This window comes from Pseudorasbora parva, chromosome 3, assembly GCF_024679245.1.
Source record: "Pseudorasbora parva isolate DD20220531a chromosome 3, ASM2467924v1, whole genome shotgun sequence".
Taxonomy (NCBI): domain Eukaryota; kingdom Metazoa; phylum Chordata; class Actinopteri; order Cypriniformes; family Gobionidae; genus Pseudorasbora; species Pseudorasbora parva.
Window position 1 is genome coordinate 29,822,560 of NC_090174.1, and position 24,644 is coordinate 29,847,203.

A 24,644-nucleotide genomic window follows, 5' to 3' on the forward strand; every position below is an offset into this window, starting at 1 on the left:
AGTTTCAGCTCATGCCTTTGCAAGCTTAACTTTAATAGAAATTAATTTGAGAGGTTAAAAGACTTACATTGCTCACCATAGCTCCGTTTAAATGAGTGCCTGTAGCTGTGAGCTGAGCTCTGAGTGTGATCTCCATCCTCCATGCGCGAGTTCAAAACATGCGGAAATGGCTCCCTCTGCTGTAGTCTTTAGCCTTTGGCCAAACATTCCTCCTATGATGCAAATATTGTCAATTTGCATCAAATCGACTTTTTCCAGAAATAAAATGCATAAATCTCTAATCTCAGGGGGATATGAGAGGGGAAAGCACATTTATTTGAATATACTCCAGGGTTTCTACTGATAAAAAGCCATATGCTAATCGCTGAAGTAACCCTTTCATTTTTAATATATTTTAAATTTTGTTCTTGTAAAGAAAGAATTTTCAGGATTCTTTGATGAATAGAAATTTTAAAATAACTGTATATATACACACAGTGTACATATACAGTGTGTATGTATGTATGTATATATATATATATATATATATATATAACAACAAAAAATGAATAACAAGTAAAAATATAGAATACTACAAACAATCAACCAACACAGAAAACAGAACAGAAACAGAGCTGATGGTGAACAGAAACAGAGCTGATGGTGAACAGAAAACAGAGCTGATGGTGAACAGAAACAGAGCTGATGGTGAACAGAAAACAGAGCTGATGGTGAACAGAAACAGAGCTGATGGTGAACAGAAACAGAGCTGATGGAGAACAGAAAACAGAGCTGATGGTGAACAGAAAACAGAGCTGATGGAGAACAGAAAACAGAGCTGATGGTGAACAGAAACAGAGCTGATGGTGAACAGAAACAGAGCTGATGGTGAACAGAAACAGAGCTGATGGAGAACAGAAAACAGAGCTGATGGTGAACAGAAAACAGAGCTGATGGTGAACAGAAAACAGAGCTGATGGTGAACAGAAACAGAGCTGATGGTGAACAGAAACAGAGCTGATGGTGAACAGAAAACAGCTGATGGTGAACAGAAACAGAGCTGATGGTGAACAGAAACAGAGCTGATGGTGAACAGAAAACAGAGCTGATGGTGAACAGAAAACAGCTGATGGTGAACAGAAACAGAGCTGATGGTGAACAGAAACAGAGCTGATGGTGAACAGAAACAGAGCTGATGGTGAACAGAAAACAGCTGATGGTGAACAGAAACAGAGCTGATGGTGAACAGAAACAGAGCTGATGGTAAACAGAAACCAGCTGATGGTGAACAGAAAACAGCTGATGGTGAACAGAAACAGAGCTGATGGTGAACAGAAAACAGCTGATGGTGGAAGTCTCTGTTAGCTCCGCAGCACACTGTGGTCCACTCCATGTTTCAGATTTCTCCCAGCGGCAGTGTCCCGATGACATCGCTGAGGCACGACAGCTGAAGACCAGATGATGGGTTTTCATGACGATTCAAACGAAGGGGATCGCTGCAGCACCATGCAGGAGGCAGAACATTTTTCAGGTCATTTCTTTGGACACACCGGGGTCGGCGCAGAAGTCCAAGCCGCTCCACGGCCGCAATGCAGGACGGAACAGCGGCGCAGCCGAGAAGCGGAACATCCCAACATCATGCCGGACGCCGATGACGATGGCCCGGATGATGCTAGCCCGGTGCAAACTTCAGCCACCATGCAGCTTAAGCCCAAGGGAGACCACCAGTGAGCAGTCGCGGCGAGAAACATCAAATGTCCTCCAAACCAGAACCAACCGCAGCAATTCAAACATAAACATTAGAGAAGCGGTGGAAAACGGCGAAAGTACGAACAACGTCCTCTCAGTGGCTGCCAGCAATCAGCAACAGCCCCAATTGTAGCTCTGACTGTTAGACTAGTCACAAACATAAGGAAATAAAATAAAATCTAAATCTAATAGTACATTAACATGATTTGTGGGGGGAGAAGCGGCGAACAGACAACGCCAGCGTCCTCTCCCCCACGTTCATATATATATATAAATACTTTTTTTAATCTCTTGCTGTCACTTTTAATCATCTTGATCCATTTAATTGCTGAATAAAAATATGAATTGATTTAAAAAACTTACTGACACCAAACTTTAAAACTGTAGTATATACACTTTTTTACGATCATAAGAAGATCTTATTGTCTCACAGGCTCATATTCTGGACGGCTCCAGGCCTGGGCGTGTTGGTGCAGTAGCTGTTCTTGAGTTTTGGCTTCAGGTTTTGACCGAACAGAACCTCTGGCATCGAGACAGATCTGTTCTCTACCTTCTGGACCACCTGTGCCGTGCTGCATTTCTTCACCAACAAGAGGAATGTCTCCAGAAACTTCTGTACCAACAACACAAGGTTTTTCAATATTGGCTGAAGTTCAAACAGCCACCTTATAACAAATGATTAAAATAAAGCAAATTACTTACAAATGGTTTTGTATGTTTTTTTTTCCTTCTCCCTTTTAGAGTGCCCTAGGTTACTATGGAGACAAAGGGTTGCTGTCATCTCTAATGGGCTGGATAGTGGCAGGAAATGTTTCTCCATCATTCATTGAGGGCAATTCTCTCACAGGAGAGGTATGTGCAGGTTATTACTTATACAATCTAATTACTCTAGGGTGCTTTCACACTAGCACTTTTAGTGCGCACTCGGGTTCAGTTAATTTGGATGATGTTACCACTATTTTTTTATCTCATGTGTGTACCGGCAAACCATACCTGGGTCTGCATAAAGAGCCAAGTCTGGGATATGGTTCATGTGAACTATAGTACGGTTTGCTCCTGATATGAACACAATTGTACTAAATCTCTGAAGTGAACCGCTGTTGATGGCGTATGACTCAATAAAACTTTGTGTTTGTGTGCGTCTCACTTACTTCCCTGCGACTGACACACTGCAAGCAGAGAGAATGTATATCTCAGTTCTGCTGGACTCCCGCCGCCTTTAGAACATTAGGAGTAAATTCACGGCAGATAGACGCAAGTGATGTTATGTGCTGATGCTTTAAATAAAAAAAAAAAAAAAAAAAAAAATATATATATATATATATATATATATATATATATATATATATATATATATATATATATATATATATATATATATATATATATATATATATATATATATATATATATATATATATATATATATATATATATATATATATATATATATATATATATATATATATATATATATAGTGCCTTGCGAAAGTATTCGGCCCCCTTGAACTTTGCGACCTTTTGCCACATTTCAGGCTTCAAACATAATGATATGAAACTGTAATTTCTTGTGAAGAATAAACAACAAGTGGCACACAATCCTGAAGTGGATCGAAATTTATTGGATATTTCAAACTTTTTTAACAAATCAAAAACTGAAAAATTGTGCGTGCAAAATTATTCGGCCCCCTTAAGTCAATACTTTGTAGCGCCACCTTTTGCTGCGATTACAGCTGTAAGTGGCTTGGGGTATGTCTCTGTCAGTTTTGCACATCGGGAGACTGAAATTTTTGCCCATTCCTCCTTGCAGAACAGCTCGAGCTCAGTGAGGTTGGGTGGAGAGCGTTTGTGAACAGCAGTTTTCAGTTCTTTCCACAGATTCTCGATTGGATTCAGGTCTGGACTTTGACTTGGCCATTCTAACACCTGGATTTGTTTATTTTTGAACCATTCTATTGTAGATTTTGCTTTATGTTTTGGATCATTGTCTTGTTGGAAGACAAATCTCCGTCCCAGTCTCAGGTCTTTTGCAGACTCCATCAGGTTTTCTTCCAGAATGGTCCTGTGTTTGGCTCCATCCATCTTCCCATCAATTTTAACCATCTTCCCTGTTCCTGCTGAGGAAAAGCAGGCCAAAACCATGATGCTGCCATCACTATGTTTGGCAGTGGGTATGGTGTGTTCAAGGTGATGAGGTGTGTTGCTTTTACGCCAAACATAACGTTTTGCATTGACCAGAGCACCTTCTTCCACATGTTTGGTGTGTCTCCCAGGTGGCTTGTGGCAAACTTTAAACAACACTTTTTATGGATATCTTTAAGAAATGCCTTTCTTATTGCCACTCTTCCATAAAGGCCAGATTTGTGCAGTATACGACTGATTGTTGTCCTATGGACAGAGTCTCCCACCTCAGCTGTAGATCTCTGCAGTTCATCCAGAGTGATCATGGGCCTCTTGGCTGCATCGCTGATCAGTCTTCTCCTTGTATCAGCTGAAAGTTTAGAGGGATGGCCATGTCTTGGTAGATTTGCAGTGGTCTGATACTCTTTTCATTTCAGTATTATCACTTGCACAGTGCTCCTTGGGATGTTTAAAGCTTGGGAAATCTTTTTGCATCCAAATCCGGCTTTAAACTTCTCCACAGCAGTATCTCGGACCTGCCTGGTGTGTTCCTTGTTCTGCATGATGCTCTCTGCGCTTTAAACGGTCCTCTGAGACTATCAAAGTGCACATCATTAGTCATTTAGGTCAACATTGGATCATTCAGAAATCCTCACTGAACTTCTGGAGAGAGTTTGCTGCACTGAAAGTAAAGGGGCCGAATAATTTTGCACGCCCAATTGTTCAGTTTTTGATTTGTTAAAAAAAAAAATTTTTTCACTTGAACTCTGGTTCGGACCAGGCAATCAAACCAAGTGTGAAAGCACCCTTAGTCATCATGTCCCACTCTGTGTTTTTACTTTGTCTTAAGGTCTGGTTTGCTTGGTTGGTCCTAAACATGGAGTCAATGTTCGAGGAAGACTCTCAGCTGCGACGTTGTGTGGAGCATGAGCTCCTCTCGAACTCAGCTTGCACACCAGATCAGGCTCTGAAGGTACACTTTTGTTCTGCTCCTACCTTCTCATCTCCAGTACAGTTTACATGTGCAGTCACATCAAAGAGAGTCATTTGATCAGGGAATGGTAAAATTGTTTAAAAATCTCCAGTTTTTTTTAACTTTGCATGTGGTCTTTAGACTAAAACCTGTTTTGGACCATCATTCCTTTTGTTACAAAGCCCCTAACATGGAAATTATGCTTTTTTGATCATTTCTGGGGTGAATGTAAAATAATTTGAAATGTACTTCCCCTACATATTTTGAGTGTCTTATTGGTGACATTTTTAAACAAGCAATTTCAAAGAGTATAAAAAAGTATCCTTTAATCATTGATTACTGAAAAGATTATATATTTATTTAATGGTTAATAGGTTTGAGATCCCTGTAAACATTTTTATACATGAAAAAAATATTACAGTTAGATTAGCCCATTTGTTTTCGGTTTGTCAGAAATCCCAGGTGCGCCTCAAGCTTCAAGTCGTCCCGTCCCTGCAGAGGTTGATGATCTATCGCTGGGCTCAACAAGCTTTAGCTACCCCTGCAGATCATCCACTCCTGCCTTTAGTGTGGCAGAAATTCTTCCAACTTTACCTCCGTCAACCTGGACCAGAGTTTGGGTGAGTTAAACATGGACACTTCCTATCCTTTTTAGATAACTTTTAGTTTTATTTATGTACCCCTGTTCCTATTGTTTTGTTCAGCTTACAATTACAACTTATCTGGCTCCTTAAAGTGAAGACTTCGAAATTTGACATCATCATGCTTTTTCAGTTCACTAAAGTCTAGTTGTTACATAATGCATGTTGGATTCAAAGTACATGCTGAAACTGTTCACACTGTTCCTCTTTTCTTATTTTCCTCCTCCCTCCCCCTCTCTTTTTTTTGCACTCCTTTCTTATTGTTGATTTTACGTTTCACCAGATTTTACTTTAAGCTTTGTGTAGCAGCACTGACTCATATGATGTTCCAACTTTTTGACTAACATAACTCTTTTTTTAGTCTATTATGTACTGAACATAAATGCCACAGATGCATTTCACTTCCTGTGTTTGTCAATATAAAATAATTATTTTGTACCTGAAAATACACATTTTTATTATATGGCTCTCTGAAATACTTACACTTTACAGTCTTTCCTTTAACATGATGAAATAATTTCTGCTTCTCTTGGGTTTTTATTTTGCTGTAATGTCCAGACAATACTTTGCATATTAGTTCAAGTAATGTATAATATTTTTGTGAGTTGTGAACTGCATATATGTGGTGCAGTGTTTTGTATGGTTATGAGTATTTCTGAATCCTTGTCTCTGTTGTTTTATTTGGCACCATCAGGCTGGAGGTGAAAGGTTGCATTGGGAGGCGCTATTTCCACAGTGCGGCCCATCTCTCCTTGCTGAAAAGCCTCAGACAGCGGCTGGTTGAGGTGTCTGACTTCCACCATGCTGCTAGCAAGGCTCTGAAAGTGCACTGCTCAAGAGGTGAATCCAGTGATGATTTGCTTACCCCCGGGACGCCCATCACCCAGTACACCTCTCCTGAGCTGCACACTGAGCTTGTGCGGTAATGTCCAGTGTTTCCTTCAATGTCCTACTGCGTGTTAAGTGATTCACATAATTCACAGATTCACAGAAATAAACGTGTTATTGTTTCCAAGCTGTAAGTCCTGCTACATTGTTTCTTTGTATTACTCAGAAGTTACAAAATAAAATGTGACCATTTTAGATTTCATTATTTGTAAACAGAACCCATATCATTCAACCATAATATAAGAATAACAGCATATTTTTTAAATGTCAAATTCTTATTGTTCAGGCTCTTCACTGTGTTCACATTGTGGTTGGATGATGAAAACCTTCAGAAGCAGGAAATTTACTTGCCTTCTTTGCCAAAGCAGTATGATACCCATCGCTTAGCCAAAATCATGCAGCGCCAGCAGGTGAGGGTTTGTTCAATCCAGCAGAGTCAATTCTTTGTGTTTTTGTCTTTTAAGAGGACTGTGAGCCATCAAAAGGATTTAGTAGATTGTTTTGAATGAAAATGTAATTTAAAAAATCCCTTCCCATTTAAATCTAAAATCTCAAGCTGTATTTTCAACATATCTATATGTTCAAATTTTGGGGTTGTTAAGATTTTTGTAATGTTTCTTATGCTCACCAAGGTTACATTTATTTGAACAAATATACAGGAAAAAATGAAGAAGATAAACACAAAACATTATGAAAAATAAATTTAATGAAAGGTCTGTGTGTCATTTTATCTTAAGGAGGTGTGGATGGAGCATGTGGACATTGAGCGAGTCCAGCATGAACTGCAGGAAGTGCTCAGTCTGTGGTCAAAGGTCAAGAGTGAACCTGCACTTTCCCAGAACACCAACTCCTCAAATTTTACTGACTTCATCAATCCTCTGGCTGGTACTGAGCACACTTTTCACTGATAATCATACTGCAATATCTGGACTGTCTCATTTATAACAGTCGAAATATAAGGGAATGCTACAGTTGTTTGCTTCAGGCACATTTAAATAAAAAAATAAAAAAGTAATTTATGCTGATATGTCATTAAGCCCTTATACACCAGTCAATTCAAGTATAATCAAAAATGTTAATGTCTTTTCTGCTTTAGATATTTAGATGTTAGGTCACAGTTTTCTTTACAGATTTTTAAACAGCATTTTGTATATTTTGCACTAAATAATATATTCCCTAACTATTCTTTTACAGCAAGGGAAAGGATTCTCACTCACCTGAGAAAGCATGTTGCCCCCCAGGGGGCGCTGTTGCTCGTGCCTATGAAAGCTCCAGTGCCTGACATTCCCACTGAGAGTCTGTCTGATGAGAAAATCTCCACTGCCTTAATTCAGGAAGACCTTGCTAAGCTCCAACATCAAGCCAAGTAAGACTCAGTACATGTGCACTTACATTGTAGTTTTTGCTGAACGATGTAAATCATGACTGTATCCTCTTCTCAGGTTGGCAACTGTCCGGGAGACACAGCAGGTCGCTCTAGACAATGATCTGTTGGAGGTGTTGCCGCAGCTCTACATAAACCGAGAAGACCAGCTTTCAATGCAGTTAGAGTGCCGTGGCAAAGGTGGACAGCCCTGCCAGGGACCCGCACATATCACTGTTAAGGTGATAACAAGCCTACCATTTCTGTCCTATTCATAAGGTGTACTATATAGTATTTATTTTCCTTGTTAAAAGGTTTTACATATAAAGAAATGAGTAGTACATGTGAAACCGTATTTAAAATCATATACACATACATGAGATGAAGACTTAAGTCATATTCATGAGCCAAATTAAAGTTGTTTTATTGTATATGGGCTGTATCTTAATTCTTAGGCTGCATCCATTTCTGTATATGATAAAGAGTATAAACTACATGCATCTTAGTAAGATAAAGTCCCTAAAAGTCGACGTGTTCCTTTAAAATTTTGGTGATTCCAATAATACTTCGAGTCTCGCACCATCTGAATTACAATCTCTTAATCACAAACTCATCAGTCTTGGTTACTAGGCAGAGGTGTTTAACTCATATCCTATTTGCCCACGTTAATCATTCTAGAATATGTTTTCTTTAGTCTCTTTAGATCTAAACCCACTTAATTAATGCAAGACTGTATTACCATCACCAATACCGTTACCATAGAACCAAGCGACCAACTTAACTTCCTCTATACTAATGGTAACTTTACATAATCATGGCGTAGTTTCCCATGTAATTAGAATAATATAACAATAACCAGGATTTGAGGTTAGATTGGTCTAAAAACTTTTTGTTGCTCTAAATAGAAGACCCATTTGGTCTACTAAGCTCCACAGTCTTAGCCTACTACAGTCTAAATATACATAACTAATGCCAATGCATTAGTCGGAGCGCTAAAACATCAGTCTGGTGCGCCCCTCTGCTTCACTCAGAACTGTGCTCTAGTCCACTACTAACCTGAGATTTGTGATGTTATTGATTTAACGTAATCTACTAGAGTTAGTAATTCCAGAGTAAGTCAGAATAAATCAATGTAACAATTTATTACTTGTCAGTTAAATTTATCATACCAATTACATAATAAATTAAAAGACAATCCATTCATCAAATGCTCTGAAGTAAAGAGTAAGAAATGTATACCTGACCTCAAGGAAATAGGATACATAATGTATAGCATTACGGGCTGATTTGGCTACAGAATTGCTCCCTGATCCTTCTGCAACATCCCTTAAATACACCGACCAAGACAGAAACCTATTTCAAATGTAAACATGAGTTCACAATGGGAATTTGCATTAATCAAGTCCTGTAGACCTGTAATTTCAGTTTGCTTACCACTGTTATGCCGACGACACCCAGGTTTATCTTCCTATTAAAAAGAACAACTGCTCTGTGTGTACTTTGTTTGACTGTCTGCGGGACATAAAATGTTGGATGGACATGGATTTCTTACAGCTGATATCATTATTTTTGCCCCATGAACTTCTGTAATTCGCTTTACCTTGCTCTGCCTAATTCAACTGTCATTCATCTTCGAATGGTACAGAACACAGCAGCTAGACTACTGACTGGCACCAAAAAATCATCAGCACATTACTCCTGTGCTAGCATCTCTCCACTGGTTGCCGTTTAGGTCCCGGATTGATTTAAAAATGTTGCTTTTTGCCTCAATGCCTCAAGATCACTACGCTCTTCTAACCAACTTCTTTCGATTCCCTGGTCGCATTATAAAACTAAAGACACTGAAGACCGGCTCCTCGACTCTGGAAAAGTGTCCCTTTTAAAATTAGATCTCCCCCCTCTGTTGCCACTTTTAAATCATCTTTAAAATGTTCTAATCATGTTGTAATAATGATGTAAATCATCTCATGTTTTGAGTGATTGTGTATGTTTTATCATGTTACATCAATTGGTAATGTAATTCTGTTTTGTTTTAATTTTTCTTGTACAGCATGTTGGTTACAACCTCTGTTGTTTTAAAATGTGCTTTATAAATCAATAAACTAAACTAATTTACACCTTATTGAGGATAGGAGGTAAATACCAATTGTCAGAGGATACACCCACCACAATAAGCTAAATTTCTCTAAACTTTTATATACCTTTGGCTTTACTTCTGTGGGAACGAGATCTTTGTACCAGTGGCATTTCAAATGATTTCCAAAAATGTATAATACTGTATAGTACTTGTTATCAATAAACCATTTAGATTTGGGGTGAATTATGGAGGAGATATGGGGGAAGAGGCAGTGAAGGGAAAGACATTTAAGGCAGTATTTAGGTGATCAACTCAGTGTGACGTCATCTCTTTCAGATGTTAATTTCCTTTGTTTTCTCAGAGTCACCATTTCTTGTAGTTCTTCCACTTTCTCTAGTCTTACACAGCCATGGCCTAGCAGTTTGCACAAGCATGTTTCAGACACACTGAGCTGTGATGTTCAAATCTGTGCCTGTGTATAAATCCCATTCCTATTATCTCTCCCTAAATAATCCTATTTTCTCTCTGTATTAATATTGGGAAAAAAAATCCCAGCTGCCCAAAAATCCTACATTTTCATGAGCTCTCTCCCCCTTTCGTTGTGTGTTGCAGTACTCAAGAATGCACAAACTGGATCCAGTACAGAATCAGATCCAGTGCCTCAAGAGTGATATTAAACAGCTACAGGCTGATGGAATCAAAGCTCCTCCTCAAAGTCTGGCCGAGGCGGCCGTGCACACAGAAAACTTCATCACGTCAGTAGCCACTCATTTTCAATGCTTTCTAAATCTGTGTCACTAAAATTAAACATCACTTTTTTTTGTTTAGGGCTTTGGTTAATGTTTACAAACTAAATGCATCCCCTGGCATACTGAAGGTTGGCATCGCTGCATTCTATCAGATAGTGTCCTTTGTGTGTGAGGACACACAGAGACATCCCCCCACTCGCCAGTTCTTCACGTCCTGTATTGAGATCCTTGGTCAGGTATTGTTTTCAACTCAATATTCAGTAAAACTTTATTATGCTGCTACAATTTTCAGCTATGGTTTTCCTGTTTCATGTAATACAGACTATATAAAGTGTGTCTTTTATTATAGGTCTTCATCCGGGATGTCCGATCAGAATGTAAACATATGTTGAAGACCATCTTGCTCAACAGACACCTATGTAACCTGCTCTCACCGTACTTCACCCCAAACGCCTCCCCTTCAGAGTTGGTCTCTCTGTACGAGGAAGTGGTCAGCACCCTTCACATAGACAGCGGTGATGTCATATTCATGCTCCTCACAAAAGTAATTTGCCTTCATTGAATAATGCTGTCAATGTTTGTTAAATAGATCGCATTTGAAACTATAGCCCCAATTCTGCCAAAAGTACCCGGAACAATTTGTCCTAGGACATAATTGGCTGTTTTTTTTAAACTTCATTGTTGATTTGAATAGCAAATGACTTACTGCATTCACCTGACAGACTTGTAGGTTGAAATAAAATGCTGCGTGAGCTCAACCAATCATAATATTCAGCACCCAAATCCCACCCCAAAAGTTTCTGAACTCGCAAGTAGGGCCTAGTTAGCAATAGCATATTCCCATATCAAAACCCTCAAAGTAGTTTATGAAAATTTAAATAAATAGCGGGTGCATCAAAATAATCTAATTTAAATGTATTTGTTTTATGCTGGATCCTTCCTGTGGCCCTCTGAGACTTTGATTGCTCTAGTTTTTGCTCTTGCTCATGTTTGCACCTTTTCCCTTTTGAAAGTTTAATTGAATAATCTGTTCTGTACTCCTAGTTTGACTTGACTCAGTGGCTGTTGGCGACGCCGCCTCCATTCTCTGAGCGTAGCCGGCTGATGGCAATCATCCATCAGGCTCTGTGCACCTGCGGGCTGGAACCTGAGGCAGAAGTCCTCATGCCCTTCAACATCTTCTGCAAGCACTGGACTGAACTGCTGCTTTACCAGTTTCCAGACCACTACAGCGACTTCCTTCGTCTGATCATGCAGAGTATGACTTTCCTTTTATAGACAGATTTGTTTTTTGTATTTTGTTGGGTCCATGTTGAATTATCCAAATGAAACTCATTTATTCACCTCAGACAAACTACAGATACTTGCAAACCTCAGATTTTAGGTTACAATCAGATTTTTTTGTTGATTATATTTGTATGACACATTATCCTTGGTATCAAATCTTAGTTGCAAATAAAGTAGACTTGGTCTATATCTGTCCAGACCTGTGTTTGTAGATTATCTATGAAATTCTGTCATAGAAGTTTTTCATCTGTCTAAGCATATTCTTTCACCTTGTTTTAGTAGTTCACTATGATGTTTTTATTCATAAATCATAAACATTACAATGTAAACGTCAAAGATTACATATTTTTTTTAAAAATCTGTTTATCCTTTATATTGTTCACTTTTCTGCAGGCTCTTCTGAGCAGCTTATCAGTCCAGACTGTTGGAGAACGTCACTAAGAGCGCTAGGCTGTTCTCCTCATCCTAAGATTAAGACAAGCAAATCCCGCTCCATCCTTCTTTCTCCTCAACAGGTAACACAAAGCACTCTTATTTGAACTTATTTCTTTGACATGCAAAATGGGCATATTTATATGATATGCTCTATTAGTGTTAAATGCTTCTAACAAGAGCAGAGCATTACATTTCTACAATGTTTTTCTAGGTGGATGAAACAATTGAATGGCTCTCAAAGTTCTTTCTAAAGCTCCGTCTGTCTAATGGGGACTTCAGGAGCTTTGGTCTCCTCTCAAAATGGATGCCGTACATTGAGGAAGTCAAGGTGTTTTGGGAAGATTTGATTACCTACGTCATTCAACTGGAATTAAACAACTGCAACAAAGAACCAGTAGGAAGTCCTAGACTGGTCAAAGGTACAAATTTATATTTCTCTTATATGCATTACTACTATCCTTCAAAAGTTTGGGGTCAAATTAAATTAATACTTTAATTCACCAAGGACATTAAATTGTTAAAAGTAACAGCAAAGACATTTTTACTCATTATTATTATTATTATTATTATTATTATTATTTATAATGTTATACAATATTTTTTATTTCAAATAAATTATGTTCCTTTGTACTTTCTATTCATCAAAGAAAAAAATAAAAGTATCACTGTTTTCACAAAAAAATAAAAAGCGGCACAACTTTTTTCAACATTGATTAGAAATAAGATCAATCAGATCAGCATATTAGACTGATTTCTGAAGGATCATGTGACACTGAAGACTTTAGTAATGACTGCCGAAAATTCAACTTTTCCATCACAGGTTTTTTTAAAAAATTGTAATGACATTTTACTATATTATTGTTTTGCTGATACTGTAATCAAATACATGCAGAAAAAAGAAAAAAAATATATGTTGTGCATAGTAACTATTTCTCCAATCAAGTTTTTAATATATATTTTTCTCCTTAATGTAGCTCTTGAGAACCTGCATGCAAAAATGGCCAAACTCTTTAAACCATGGATTCTGGTCCTTGAAACTGACAACACTAGGTATGCTTTTATGTGGCACAGTGGTTTGGTTACTATAACCCTGATGACAGAAGTGATGAGTAACAACTCTCTTGCGTATGTCACAGTCATCCCCGCTGTTCTCCATGGCTTGAATCAGATGCTGCAGCTGCAGCGAGCTTAGTGAATTTATATGCCTGCTTGGTGGAGACGGTACATGAGAAATTTAAAGGTAAACATCATCAGAGAACAGGGCAACTAGTAAATCATAAATAATTCAGCCATTCATTTTCATGTTCAGTTCAAAAATAATGCGAACATAATTAATCTTTTTTTGCTGCAGATCGCTTGTTGCCAGGACAAAGAGGAGCTCTGTGGCTTCACCTCATGCATTACTGTGAGACCTGCACATCTCCCAAGATGCCAGAGTACCTGCTGTACACTTATCACACTGAGTACAGCCGCTTGCCATGGAAGGACCTGCATCCAGATCAGACTCTAATGAACCAGTTTTTCAATGTGAGAGACTTTAAAGGCCCACTGAAGTGCCTTGAAATCATTTCCTATCACATATATAGTGTGCTATGTGCCTTTCACCATGTAGAAATTAGTAAATGTGTGTTAACAACTAACCGATTTCAGCCGCAGCTTCGGCAGTGATTTGACGAGAAAGAAGTCTGCGATGATATCACAAATCTGAGATTCGTTTTAACAGAAGTGGGAGACTGTAAATTTTTAATGCTTATATCTCCTAAATGCACATTTTGTCATAGTTTTGGAACATACCAGCTTATTCATAACTTTAAGGCTAACACAGTCATACTAAAAGCTAAACAACTTAAATGTTGATTTCAATGGACCTTTAAAATCTCATGTATTACTTGTGTTTGGTTGGGTCTCTAGAATGTTGAGGAGTGTTAAGTGATGTTTCGAAACCATCTGAACTCATACACACTGCCAATCAGACGTTTGGAGACTCTTATGTCATAAGTCACTTATGATCAACAAGGTTACATGTATTTGATAAAAAAATACAGTAATATTTGATATATTATTGTAATTTAAAATTGCATATATTGCAAAATTCCATAAAATTGCAAAATATTGTAATTTTTTCTATTTGAATACATTTTAAAATGTAATTTATTTTTTTGATGACGCAGCTGAATTTTTAGCATATTATTTTGCTGTTCAAGAAACATTTATTATTATTATCAATATTTAAAACCGTTATGCAAAAGGTTTTTATTTGAAATGGTAAAATTAAAGTAAAATTTGAATTTTATAACATTATCATGGTATTTACAGTTGCTTTTGATCAATTTAAAGCATTATTGCTGACTAAAAGTATTCATTTCTTTCTTTTAAAAAATTGTTCTGACCCCAAACTTCTGAATGGTAGTCTGTATACATTTGGTATGGTAGTTTGACAAATAATTTGGTCACGCTGGTGGGTCTTAATCCTTCTAAAATTTAAACAGACTCACTTATACAAACTATAAGAAAATACTGATAGCCGATACCTATCAGCATACTTTAGAAGATTGTTGTCAATCATTTAATTTCATGATGTTCAGGTGGAGCGGGGAAGTCCAAAGAGTTGTTTCCTGTTTATGGGAGAGCTGTTGTGTGAAGTGAACTGGGTCAGTGTATTGAGTGACTCTCTCAGCCCCCAGCTGAGCCCCTCAGCTCAGATGATGGTGGTCTCTGTCCTCTACCTGATGGTGTTTCTGGCCAAAGAGGATCTCAGCAAACCTGTGAGTGGTTACCTGTTTACCTTAACCATCTTTAAAAGGTGCCTGTTAGTGGTTAATCTATTGTTGTTTACTTCTACAGGAGTCTTCTGTCCTCACTCTACTGGACCAATCAGCTTTTCTGCCTTGGCACCTAGTAGATTTTCCTTCTTATCAAAATGTTACGCACTATGTTAGCACACATTACCCAGCATCCCTTGTTGTCAGTAATGACAATTCTTCTCAACAAGTCATCAGATTGCTTAGAACGGCTGCTGGATTTGGGCCGACCACACAAGTGTTACATCACAAGGTTAGATGGCATATTATTGTCAAATCCATGTTTGCACACTGTAAATGAGTGAAACTCATGATTTGCTGCTGATTTTTGTTTCTTGTATGTTAGGACATGACTTTAAAGTGCCAAGCCTTCCTTCATCTCATGGTGCAGTTTCTGACCTCTCTGGATCAAAATGGGCACATCAGTCTTGCACCTCTGGAGACCGAAATGGAGAAATTACTGGAGTACATTGTCATTTTCAACCCTCCAGGTGAGCAGTTTCATTGCTATATCGCATTTATTTTCTTGTCACATCCCTCAGCAGGTGACTCAAGAATATTACATAAGCATAATTTGTAGTTCTGTGTACCACTGGATCGTATAGGAATAAAAGCAGTTGTTTGCCACTGAAGCAGTTGTTGCCACTGAACAAGGGGCAAACAAAAGCAGTTGTTTGCATCTTGTTCACACTGCACACAATTCTGGTTTGTTTTTCACATCCAGTCTTTAAGATTGATTGTTTGTACTGTTATTTAGAAGGTGACAAAATCAGATCAGTTTGTTAATTCATTACCCAGAACATTGGTTGCCATAGTGAATAGCAAAGGCATTTTCACAATGCCCAGAATGGGAAAAAAATAAGATATTAGTGAATTTAAACAGATATAGGCACTACTGGTAATTTTATATATAAAAAATTACCAGTAGTGCCTATATCTGTTGAAGACTGGAAAAATGTTGCCTATTTTGATGAGTCTCGATTTCTGTTGAGACATTCAGATGGTAGAGTCAGAATTTGGCGTAAACAGAATGAGAACATGGATCCATCATGCCTTCTTACCACTTTGCAGGCTGGTGGTGGTGGTGTAATGGTGTGGGGATGTTTTCTTGGCACACTTTAGGCCCCTTAGTGCCAATTGGGCATCATTTAAATGCCAATGCCTACTTGAGCATTGTTTCTTACCATGTCCATCCCTTTATGACCACCATCTACCCATCCTCTGATGGCTACTTCCAGCAGGATAATGCACCATGTCACAAAACTATATATAAATATATATATATATATATATATATATATATATATATTTTATCATATTTATATATATATTTTTATCATATATATATATATATATATATATATATATATATATATATATATATATATATATATATATATTTATATATATTAGGGGTGTCAACAATAATCGATTCGGCGATGCATCGCGATGCGGGGCATGAACAATTCAGCATCGATGCGGCAAAGTGCCATAATCGATTATGTCACTGTTTATTTTCTGGCGGACGATAAAGTTGTGAAGTTTCAAATACATCCGGTTCCGGGAGAATAACAACAACAACAAGGAAGATGGCTGAGGCGGAGGGAGATGACCGCAATAGACGGGTTATTAAAAACGCTCTATCGACCCGAGGTGTGTAGGATTGTACGTATATATTTTTTGCACCATAATAAATGAATCTATAATGACGAAATACGGCGCAATTCACCTTTATTCCACAAGTTGGCAATGTCTGATACCCAATGATGAAGTGACGTTTCACTCATAGTTACCTCTGACAGAAAACGAAACAATAACAATTATAATCTGCAAAACTTGAAATGGGTTAGTGATTTACTTCAGAGAGCAAGTACTAAACACAATCAAATATTAGTGTCACTGTCTCTTGATGATGGATGTGGTCAAGAAGCTGTCAGTGATCAAAATATTGATTTTGAAGACATTGAAAATGAGTTTGGAGAATATGCTGGAGATCGCGAATATGAGCCAGATGCTGAATATACTGGTAAACTGGCTCTGACGAGGTCATATGATGATGGTATTAAACATCTGCTCAAACTGAATCCTTCCAAGCTCCAAAAGGTAACGAAATAGGTTTTATTTTATTCTTCTGTAGCTGTTACTCTAAAATCAGGAGTTTTATATATTATTACGACAGGTAGAGGTCTATCCATGTTAAATATAGATCTGGGTCGCTAACGACCTGAATATGTAAGAATGAAACAGTCATGCATTTAAGGGCTAATTGCATTTTATTTAATTTTATTTAATTACATTTTATTTTATTTAATAAGTTTTATGTCAAAGATACAGGAGACACATAGCAGCCAATACAATCTGTTGTTTAATATCTGCTTGTATTGCCTCATGACTGATGAAAAATTTGCTTTGTATATATATATATATATATATATATATATATATATATATATATATATATATATATATATTTGTATATATATATATATATTTATCATATGATAAATCAGCCCAGAACTACACAGAAGGAGCTGGTCAATGACCTGACAAGAGCTGGGACCACCGTTTCCAAGGTTACTGTTGGTAATACACTAAGAGTATAATGCTTTGGGGTGTTTTTCTGCACATAGGACAGGGCGACTGCACTGCATTAAAGGGTTTCTTCAGTGATTAGCATATGGCTTTCTATCAGCAGAAACCCTGGAGTATATTCGAATGATTGTGCTTTTTTTAAAATATTGTGATATATTATTACCATTTAAAATATTTGGTTTTCCATTTATTATACTTTAACTTGTCATTTATTTCTGTGATGCAAAGCTGAATTTTCAAAATCGTTATTCCAGTCTTCAGTGTCACATGTGACATCCACTCTATCACATGATCCTTCAGAAATCATTCTAATATTCTGATTTATTATGAGTGTTGGAAACAGTTCTGCTGCCTAATATATTTGATGAATAAAAGGTTCAAAAGAACGGAATTTATTCAAAATAAAAATAAAAATATTTTATATAAATCTCCTTTACTATGAATTTTTATCAATTTAACACATCCTTGCTGGATAAAATTATTGATTTATTTATTTATTTTTAAAGAAAGAAAAAAAAACACTGACCCCAATTTACTGACCAGTAGTGTATATTGTTGTTACAAAAGATTTCTATTTTTAAAACATTTGTTTCTTTTTTTTGTTTTGTTTGCTTTTTATTCATCAAAGTATTATAAAAAGTATCACAGGTTATGAAAAAATATTAGGCAGCAGAACTGTTTCCAGCTTTGTAAAAGTATCATCATGTTAGAATGATTTCTGAAGGATCATGTGACACTGAAGACTGATGATACTGAAAATTCATCTTTGCATTACAGAAATCAATAATAATTTAAAATGTAATAAATTGAAAACCAATTATTTTAAATTGTAATAATATATCACAATATTTTTTTCTGTATTTTTGATCAAATAAATGCAGGCTTTATGAGCATTAGAAATTTCTTTCAAAAACATTACAAATAGTAATGTGTCCAAACTTTTGGCCTGTACTGTGTGTATATATATATATATATATATATATATATATATATATATATATATATATATATATATATATATATATATATATATATATATATATATAATATTGTATTTGCTCCCTGTCTGAAGCCTGAGAGTTTAAGTATATATAAAATAGGGGCTATAAAATGGAGAATCCTTGGCCAAATTTGACAATGATTTATATTAATTTAGTGTGTCAAATGTGATTTCTGGCATTTATTCGGCTGATCTTAACTTTGAACAAGAGACCCAACATTAAGACATCTGGTATCATTACAAGTTACTTATGCTCACCAAAGCTGTATTTTTTTTTGTGCTCAAAAACAGTTAGATTGTAAAATATCATTACAGTTTTAAATAACTTTTTTTTAAACAATATTTCAATATTTTAAAAAGTAATTTATTTCTGTGATGGTGAATTTTCAGCATAATTACTCCCATCTGTCACATGATCAGTCAGAAATCATATCTGTTATGCTGATTTGCTACACAAGAAACAGTTCTTATTATTGCCCATGCTGAAAACAGAGGATGTGCTTATTTCTGTGGAAAGCTGGACATCATTACAGGCTGCTCCAATATCTCTTTATTTTGAATGAACTGATCTTAATGTGTCTCATCCTCACATTTAGAGACAGACCTTCAGCAGCGGCACATGGCCACCTGCAGTCTGTTTGCTGAGATGCTGACTCTTCTGAATGAAGCTGGCATGTCTACAGCAGAGGGACTTGGGACTAAACTCCACTCCTGGGTGGAAAAGCGAGCTCGGGGTCCTTTGGTTCTCCCCCTGCTAACCGCTGCGTGTAGATGTCTGGCTTCTGTGCGTCATATGGCACGCACCACTGAGGCCTGTATTCTCTCCTACTTCACTGATGGTAATAATAGCTCATACTTGTTCTGGGCTTAGTCACAGAATTTAAACGGTCTGTCTGTGTAAGCCTTCAGGAATTATTCCTCTCCATAATCGTAATGTTAAAACCAGAAAAGCAAACATCTGAATCAAAACATTTGCATGTTGTCCCATTAAAGTACCATTTAAGCGTACAGTGAGATTTAGTTTCTTATAAAACTTTCTGCAATGTCCTCATCTAGTAGTATCTTGTGTGTCTATCTCAGGTGGATGTGCCGATCAGTACTCTGGTTGGGGGCCCATCCTGGTCTCTCTTCAGGTTCCTGAGCTGACTGTTGAGGACTTCATCCAGGAAAGTCTGAGCCTGTGCAGTTACCTCACACTGTATGTCTACATCCTCCAGAGGCTCAACCTTGAGCAAACCCTCCTGAATGAGAAGAAGACCTTAGTGCTCCTCAACACGTGGATCAGTCAGGTCTTCCCTAGGTAACATGCACTTTTTCACATATAGTGGCATTGTGTTCTTTCACATGTTGAAGGACACACGCAGACAACTTAACTGGAAGCAGTGTAGGATTGCAGAGTTTTGGGACTATTAAGAGGGGACCATGGAATAGTCCCAAAACTCTGCAATCCTACACTGCTTCCAGTTAAGTTGTCTGCGTGTGTCCTTCAACATGTGAAAGAACACAATGCCAGATTTTTTATTAAATTTAAGGTCAACACACAGTTTTGTAAATGTTAACAGGTGGATCGATAAGAAGCTAATGTGCATTAAAAAAATTAAATAATATATTAACACTTACCACACCATTGACGGAAATTTCTGTAGTTTATGAGACAACACTTCCCCGACCGCCATTGCCAGAACTTTCCGGCTTTCCGTGTTTTCACTGTTATACTGTAGGGGTCGCTATGACACATCTTCTGAAAGAGTGCAGATTCTCTTGATCAAAAGACATGCGAAAAAGAAGCAGAAACAAGCAATAGCATATGTAAGAAGATGCATAAGTAAAATAAATGCAATCATCAACATAAAAAAGATAGAGTCTATCTACTCCATCTGTGTTTTGATCATTATTCCGAATTTGATCCAGACATAGTCTTTGACAAAAACGCGATCTTCTCAGCTTTTGGCCCAAAATGTTCCTTTCTTAATGAAACTTTAACTTCAAGGGATGATAACAAAAAAGAATCCATGAAGCTAGAATAAAACAGGTTTTTTTTGTTTAAAAGTAGAGGCTCTGTTCTTTTTTTAGATATTCATACATCAAAAACCGTTTTGGTTGCCGTGAAAATTATAAAAAATGCTGGGGGTTGGCTGGCAACTAAATAAAATTTTAAAAAGCTGACGGGGAAAGATTATAATCATAAATCATAATTTAAATGAATATATATAATCATAAAACACATATATTTTTTATAAAACTTGTTTTTGTTTTATAAAACTTGCATTATTTTAACTATAAAGTTTAAACCATTGTTTTTGCAGTTATTTTATGGTTTAGGATGTTACCATAAACATTGACCAACATCCCCCCCTAATACAATATTAATTTTGTGCAGGTCTTAAAAATGGGTTTAAAAAGCCTTAAATTCTATTTTAAGAACCCTGCAGATAACCCTTTATTCATGACCTGTATTGTGTGTTCCTGCAGTGGTCCAGCTGATGAGGCAAAGCTGTTTTTATGGTGGCATAAATTCTTGGAACTTCTGCTGATCCAGGTGGATCAAGAGGACACCTGCACACCTGACACTCTGATTCTCACCTTAATGGCATTCCAGAACCGTTTGGCCCAGCTCAGTGAAGAAAGACTGAACTCAGGCATTCTGGGAGCCATCGGCCTTGGGAGGAAATCCCCACTTTCTAGCAGGTGTGTTTGAGAGTTGTTGAAGAATTGCTCAAAGTAGAATTTTGGTTTGATACCCAGATAACTGCTGTACTCCATTAAAGCTAATGAAATTTGAATTGTGTGAATTACTAGCCTGACGTGGTCATACTCAATTCTAGTCAGAATATGAGTCTGATAACGATCCATTGGGCTGTGATTATGGGGCGTGTTTCAACTGAACCAGGAAAGACATCAATTGGATAGGCCTACAACCAATCAGAGCAACGAAGCAACGCATAACGGTAGTTGTCAAATGTCAACAGAACTAAAATGCACTGTGTTGCCAAATCTGCGTTTTTTTTCCGCCGGTTGAAGCGACCAAAGTTGCCTGCTAAAATTCGCATTCCTGGGTCTATATATCACAGTATAGACCCAGGAATGCAAATTTTAGCAGGCAACCATGCCGAAATAACACAACTCACATTTGTTTTGGGCTAGTAGTTGGCTGGTTTTGTCGTAAAAACTTGGCAACCCTGTCTGCACGCATGCTGGAATAAACAATATTTACCGGTGTTGTAAAAAAAAGAGTTTAAGGATACACAGAGTACTTGCCAACATGATCATTTCAGAGAGAAACAGTGAAGGTGAATGCATATACGAACAAGACCTCCGTGTAGGATTTGAATAAAGTCAACCAAGCGCCTTTGATGACGTGGAAGATTACATTACTGTTTATTTTCGGTCCGTCATCGTCTAAAACCCGCCCTGATAATTTGATTGGTCAGTTTCTGTTCAGGACTCCTCTATGGATCAAGTCCAGGCCGAACTGCCTGAGCTCAAATGTTGTGGGCGGGGCTAAGTTTGGCTGGCATCCAGGCTAGTGAACTACGTGCCTCACAATTGAATTTCTTACTGTATTTCAGGTTTCGGGTTGTGGCTCGCAGCATGTCAGCATTTCTCCTGGTCCAGGTGCCCTCAGAGAATCAGCTGCGTCTTAATTCGGGAACAGAGCTGCAGATCTCAGCTAAAGCTCAACAAGTAAGAGTTTCTAGGGGATGGGATAAAAGTTAATGATGTATTGGTGTATCATGATGGCGTAAAAATGTGTTCATCAGGTTGATTTCTGGATAATATATAATGTAATATAATATAATATACATATTTTCTATTTTTAGGGAAATTTAAGAAGTTTCTATGTTTTGAAATTAGCAATGGTATTACTGGTTTTGTTGTGTGGCTTTCTGATGGTTAGAAGGGGATATGTTTTAATGATGATTATTTGTTATAGTACAAGCAAATGGTATTGTTCTGTATCTGTCTTCAGGCCTTATCTGTATTGGAGGCGATGCTGAGTAATAAGCAGTATTCGGAGCTGCATGTGTCTGTGAACCAGGCCTGTCAGTTCATCAAGTTCCCAGGTCACTGTCTGCGTGACAGCAACCGTCTTTTGATCCTGCTGGTCAATTCGCTCTACACTGACCTGCATTACCTGGACATCATCCGTTAGCTAAAACCTCAAAACGAGATTCAACTCCTTCAAGCTCTGTGAAACCCACCAAAACAGATGAGACAGAATCAATGCAATGAGCATCTAAAATTAAACCACCATAGGTACTTTCTAGAAAAGGACACAATAGGGAGGAACAGATTAAAATCATGATTTTAGATACTAAGACAGTGGTCTTTTTTTTTACTCTGGTACAGTAATTTTCTTTCGTTCTAAAATTAATATCATTCTTGTCCCCCTTTTTTCTTTTCTTAAAATGGCATCCTTTAAGGCAGTGTTTCTTAACTCCAGTCTTCCGGACTCATCTACCAGAATGTTTTAGCTAATTAAAACACCTGAATTAACTCATCATGTTTATTTTGTTAAATAGGGAGACACCTTATACTGAAGGACTGAATTTGAGAAACACTTCTTTAAAGTATCCAAAGCGTCAGCGTTTCAGACCAGAAATAACACATAAGCAAATGTCTCTCAAGTTAATGGTCTCATAATAATATTGTAGTATTTATTTTGAATTGGTGAGGATTTTATGAAGCATGTATGAGAATGTTTTAGACCTGGGGGAGTTTTGGTAATATCTGATGATAATCGACTGAATCAAAGTCAAAGTATCTATACCTCATTCAGCATTTTTCTCCTATTTGATTTGCACAACAAATATGCTGGTGAATTTACAAAATATTATATTTTATTTCAGTTTCATTTTCATTTTCATTTTCTTTAAATATGTTTTTGTAATGTGCTTTTTAAAAAGCACTTTCCTTATGAGCTCATGCAAATAAATTAATAATGGTTGGACATTACATTTTGATGTGAAGAAGTGAATGTTTTGCGAGTCTTTGTGTTGTTTGTATAGAGTGTTGGTCTGGCCAACAGTGTCCAAATAAGGTGAACTGCTCCAGCATGTGATCTGCCTGATAAGTGCACTTAATTTTTAGATACAAAAATGCTCCCTTTCCATTCTGACATCACACATTCCTTTCCCCGTTCAAATACTTTCAAGATGGCTGTTATTAGACCATATAGGTATATGAGATTTAATGAACGTGCTTACTGCTGTATTTGTTTAGGTGTATAGAAATTATTTTAGAACTAATATTAATTTAAATTGGAGAAAATCTCTTTCTTTGATACTATTGCCAGCATGTCGGTATTTCCTATGGTTGCAGTTTTTATTGACTAAAGAGTATAAGTCAGCACTTCTGGGGATTCACTGCATGCTTTTATTACACAGTCAGAGGTCCTTTTCTATACTTTCTCATACCACAGAATTCACTGGTTTCAGTAATACTGCGGCATAAACACGTACATCGGGTTCATAGTTATAAATGTTTTGATCGTCCTTAAACAAACAGATGCTCAAAGTATAAAATGAAATTAACATGGTGTACGTATTGTCATTGTTATGCTGTTGAGCATAATGTGCATATTGTTTAGAAAATCGCTTATAACAACAAGCCGAACAATTGTTGAAATAACCTGGATGCTTGTATGAATGTACAATGAAAAGAAAGCATAAAGTTGCATAGAACATGGCTTTCTGATTTTGTGATTTCCTTCAAATGTTTTCAATGTGATTGTGTTCCTCTTGTGCCATGATTGACATCAGTTAACAAAATGCTGTCACATTATTTGTCATGTACATGGAAATGATAATCAAGGTCAATAATACCTAAAATCAAAGAAACCATGTGCAACTCCTTCCCTTCCTTTCAAATCATAATTTTTTTAGGAGAATATATAATATATAAATACATTTCTGAATATCTCAGTACTGACCTGAAAGCATTTATCCACACAGTATACATGTCCCTAAAAACCACATGCCCACATATA

At 37.0% G+C, this 24,644-nt stretch overlaps 1 protein-coding gene across 1 annotated transcript in view; it reads left to right on the forward strand.

Annotated features, from left to right (window-relative positions):
- The window catches only part of epg5 (ectopic P-granules autophagy protein 5 homolog (C. elegans)), a 34,912-nt gene extending 11,549 nt beyond the window's left edge, over positions 1 to 23,363 (forward strand). The window contains exons 20-45 of the mRNA XM_067438374.1: positions 2,162 to 2,359; positions 2,470 to 2,580; positions 4,700 to 4,822; positions 5,276 to 5,442; positions 6,158 to 6,385; positions 6,638 to 6,761; positions 7,089 to 7,236; positions 7,546 to 7,717; positions 7,794 to 7,956; positions 10,404 to 10,546; positions 10,620 to 10,776; positions 10,890 to 11,084; positions 11,585 to 11,798; positions 12,221 to 12,342; positions 12,474 to 12,681; positions 13,237 to 13,312; positions 13,399 to 13,502; positions 13,614 to 13,789; positions 14,848 to 15,027; positions 15,107 to 15,316; positions 15,410 to 15,554; positions 19,252 to 19,494; positions 19,736 to 19,955; positions 21,128 to 21,343; positions 22,225 to 22,339; positions 22,626 to 23,363. Coding sequence (XP_067294475.1) covers positions 2,162 to 2,359; positions 2,470 to 2,580; positions 4,700 to 4,822; positions 5,276 to 5,442; positions 6,158 to 6,385; positions 6,638 to 6,761; positions 7,089 to 7,236; positions 7,546 to 7,717; positions 7,794 to 7,956; positions 10,404 to 10,546; positions 10,620 to 10,776; positions 10,890 to 11,084; positions 11,585 to 11,798; positions 12,221 to 12,342; positions 12,474 to 12,681; positions 13,237 to 13,312; positions 13,399 to 13,502; positions 13,614 to 13,789; positions 14,848 to 15,027; positions 15,107 to 15,316; positions 15,410 to 15,554; positions 19,252 to 19,494; positions 19,736 to 19,955; positions 21,128 to 21,343; positions 22,225 to 22,339; positions 22,626 to 22,808 — 4,341 coding nt within the window. The 3' untranslated portion in view covers positions 22,809 to 23,363. The remainder of the gene's footprint in view (positions 1 to 2,161; positions 2,360 to 2,469; positions 2,581 to 4,699; positions 4,823 to 5,275; positions 5,443 to 6,157; positions 6,386 to 6,637; positions 6,762 to 7,088; positions 7,237 to 7,545; positions 7,718 to 7,793; positions 7,957 to 10,403; positions 10,547 to 10,619; positions 10,777 to 10,889; positions 11,085 to 11,584; positions 11,799 to 12,220; positions 12,343 to 12,473; positions 12,682 to 13,236; positions 13,313 to 13,398; positions 13,503 to 13,613; positions 13,790 to 14,847; positions 15,028 to 15,106; positions 15,317 to 15,409; positions 15,555 to 19,251; positions 19,495 to 19,735; positions 19,956 to 21,127; positions 21,344 to 22,224; positions 22,340 to 22,625) is intronic.
- The last annotated feature ends 1,281 nt before the right edge of the window (positions 23,364 to 24,644 follow it).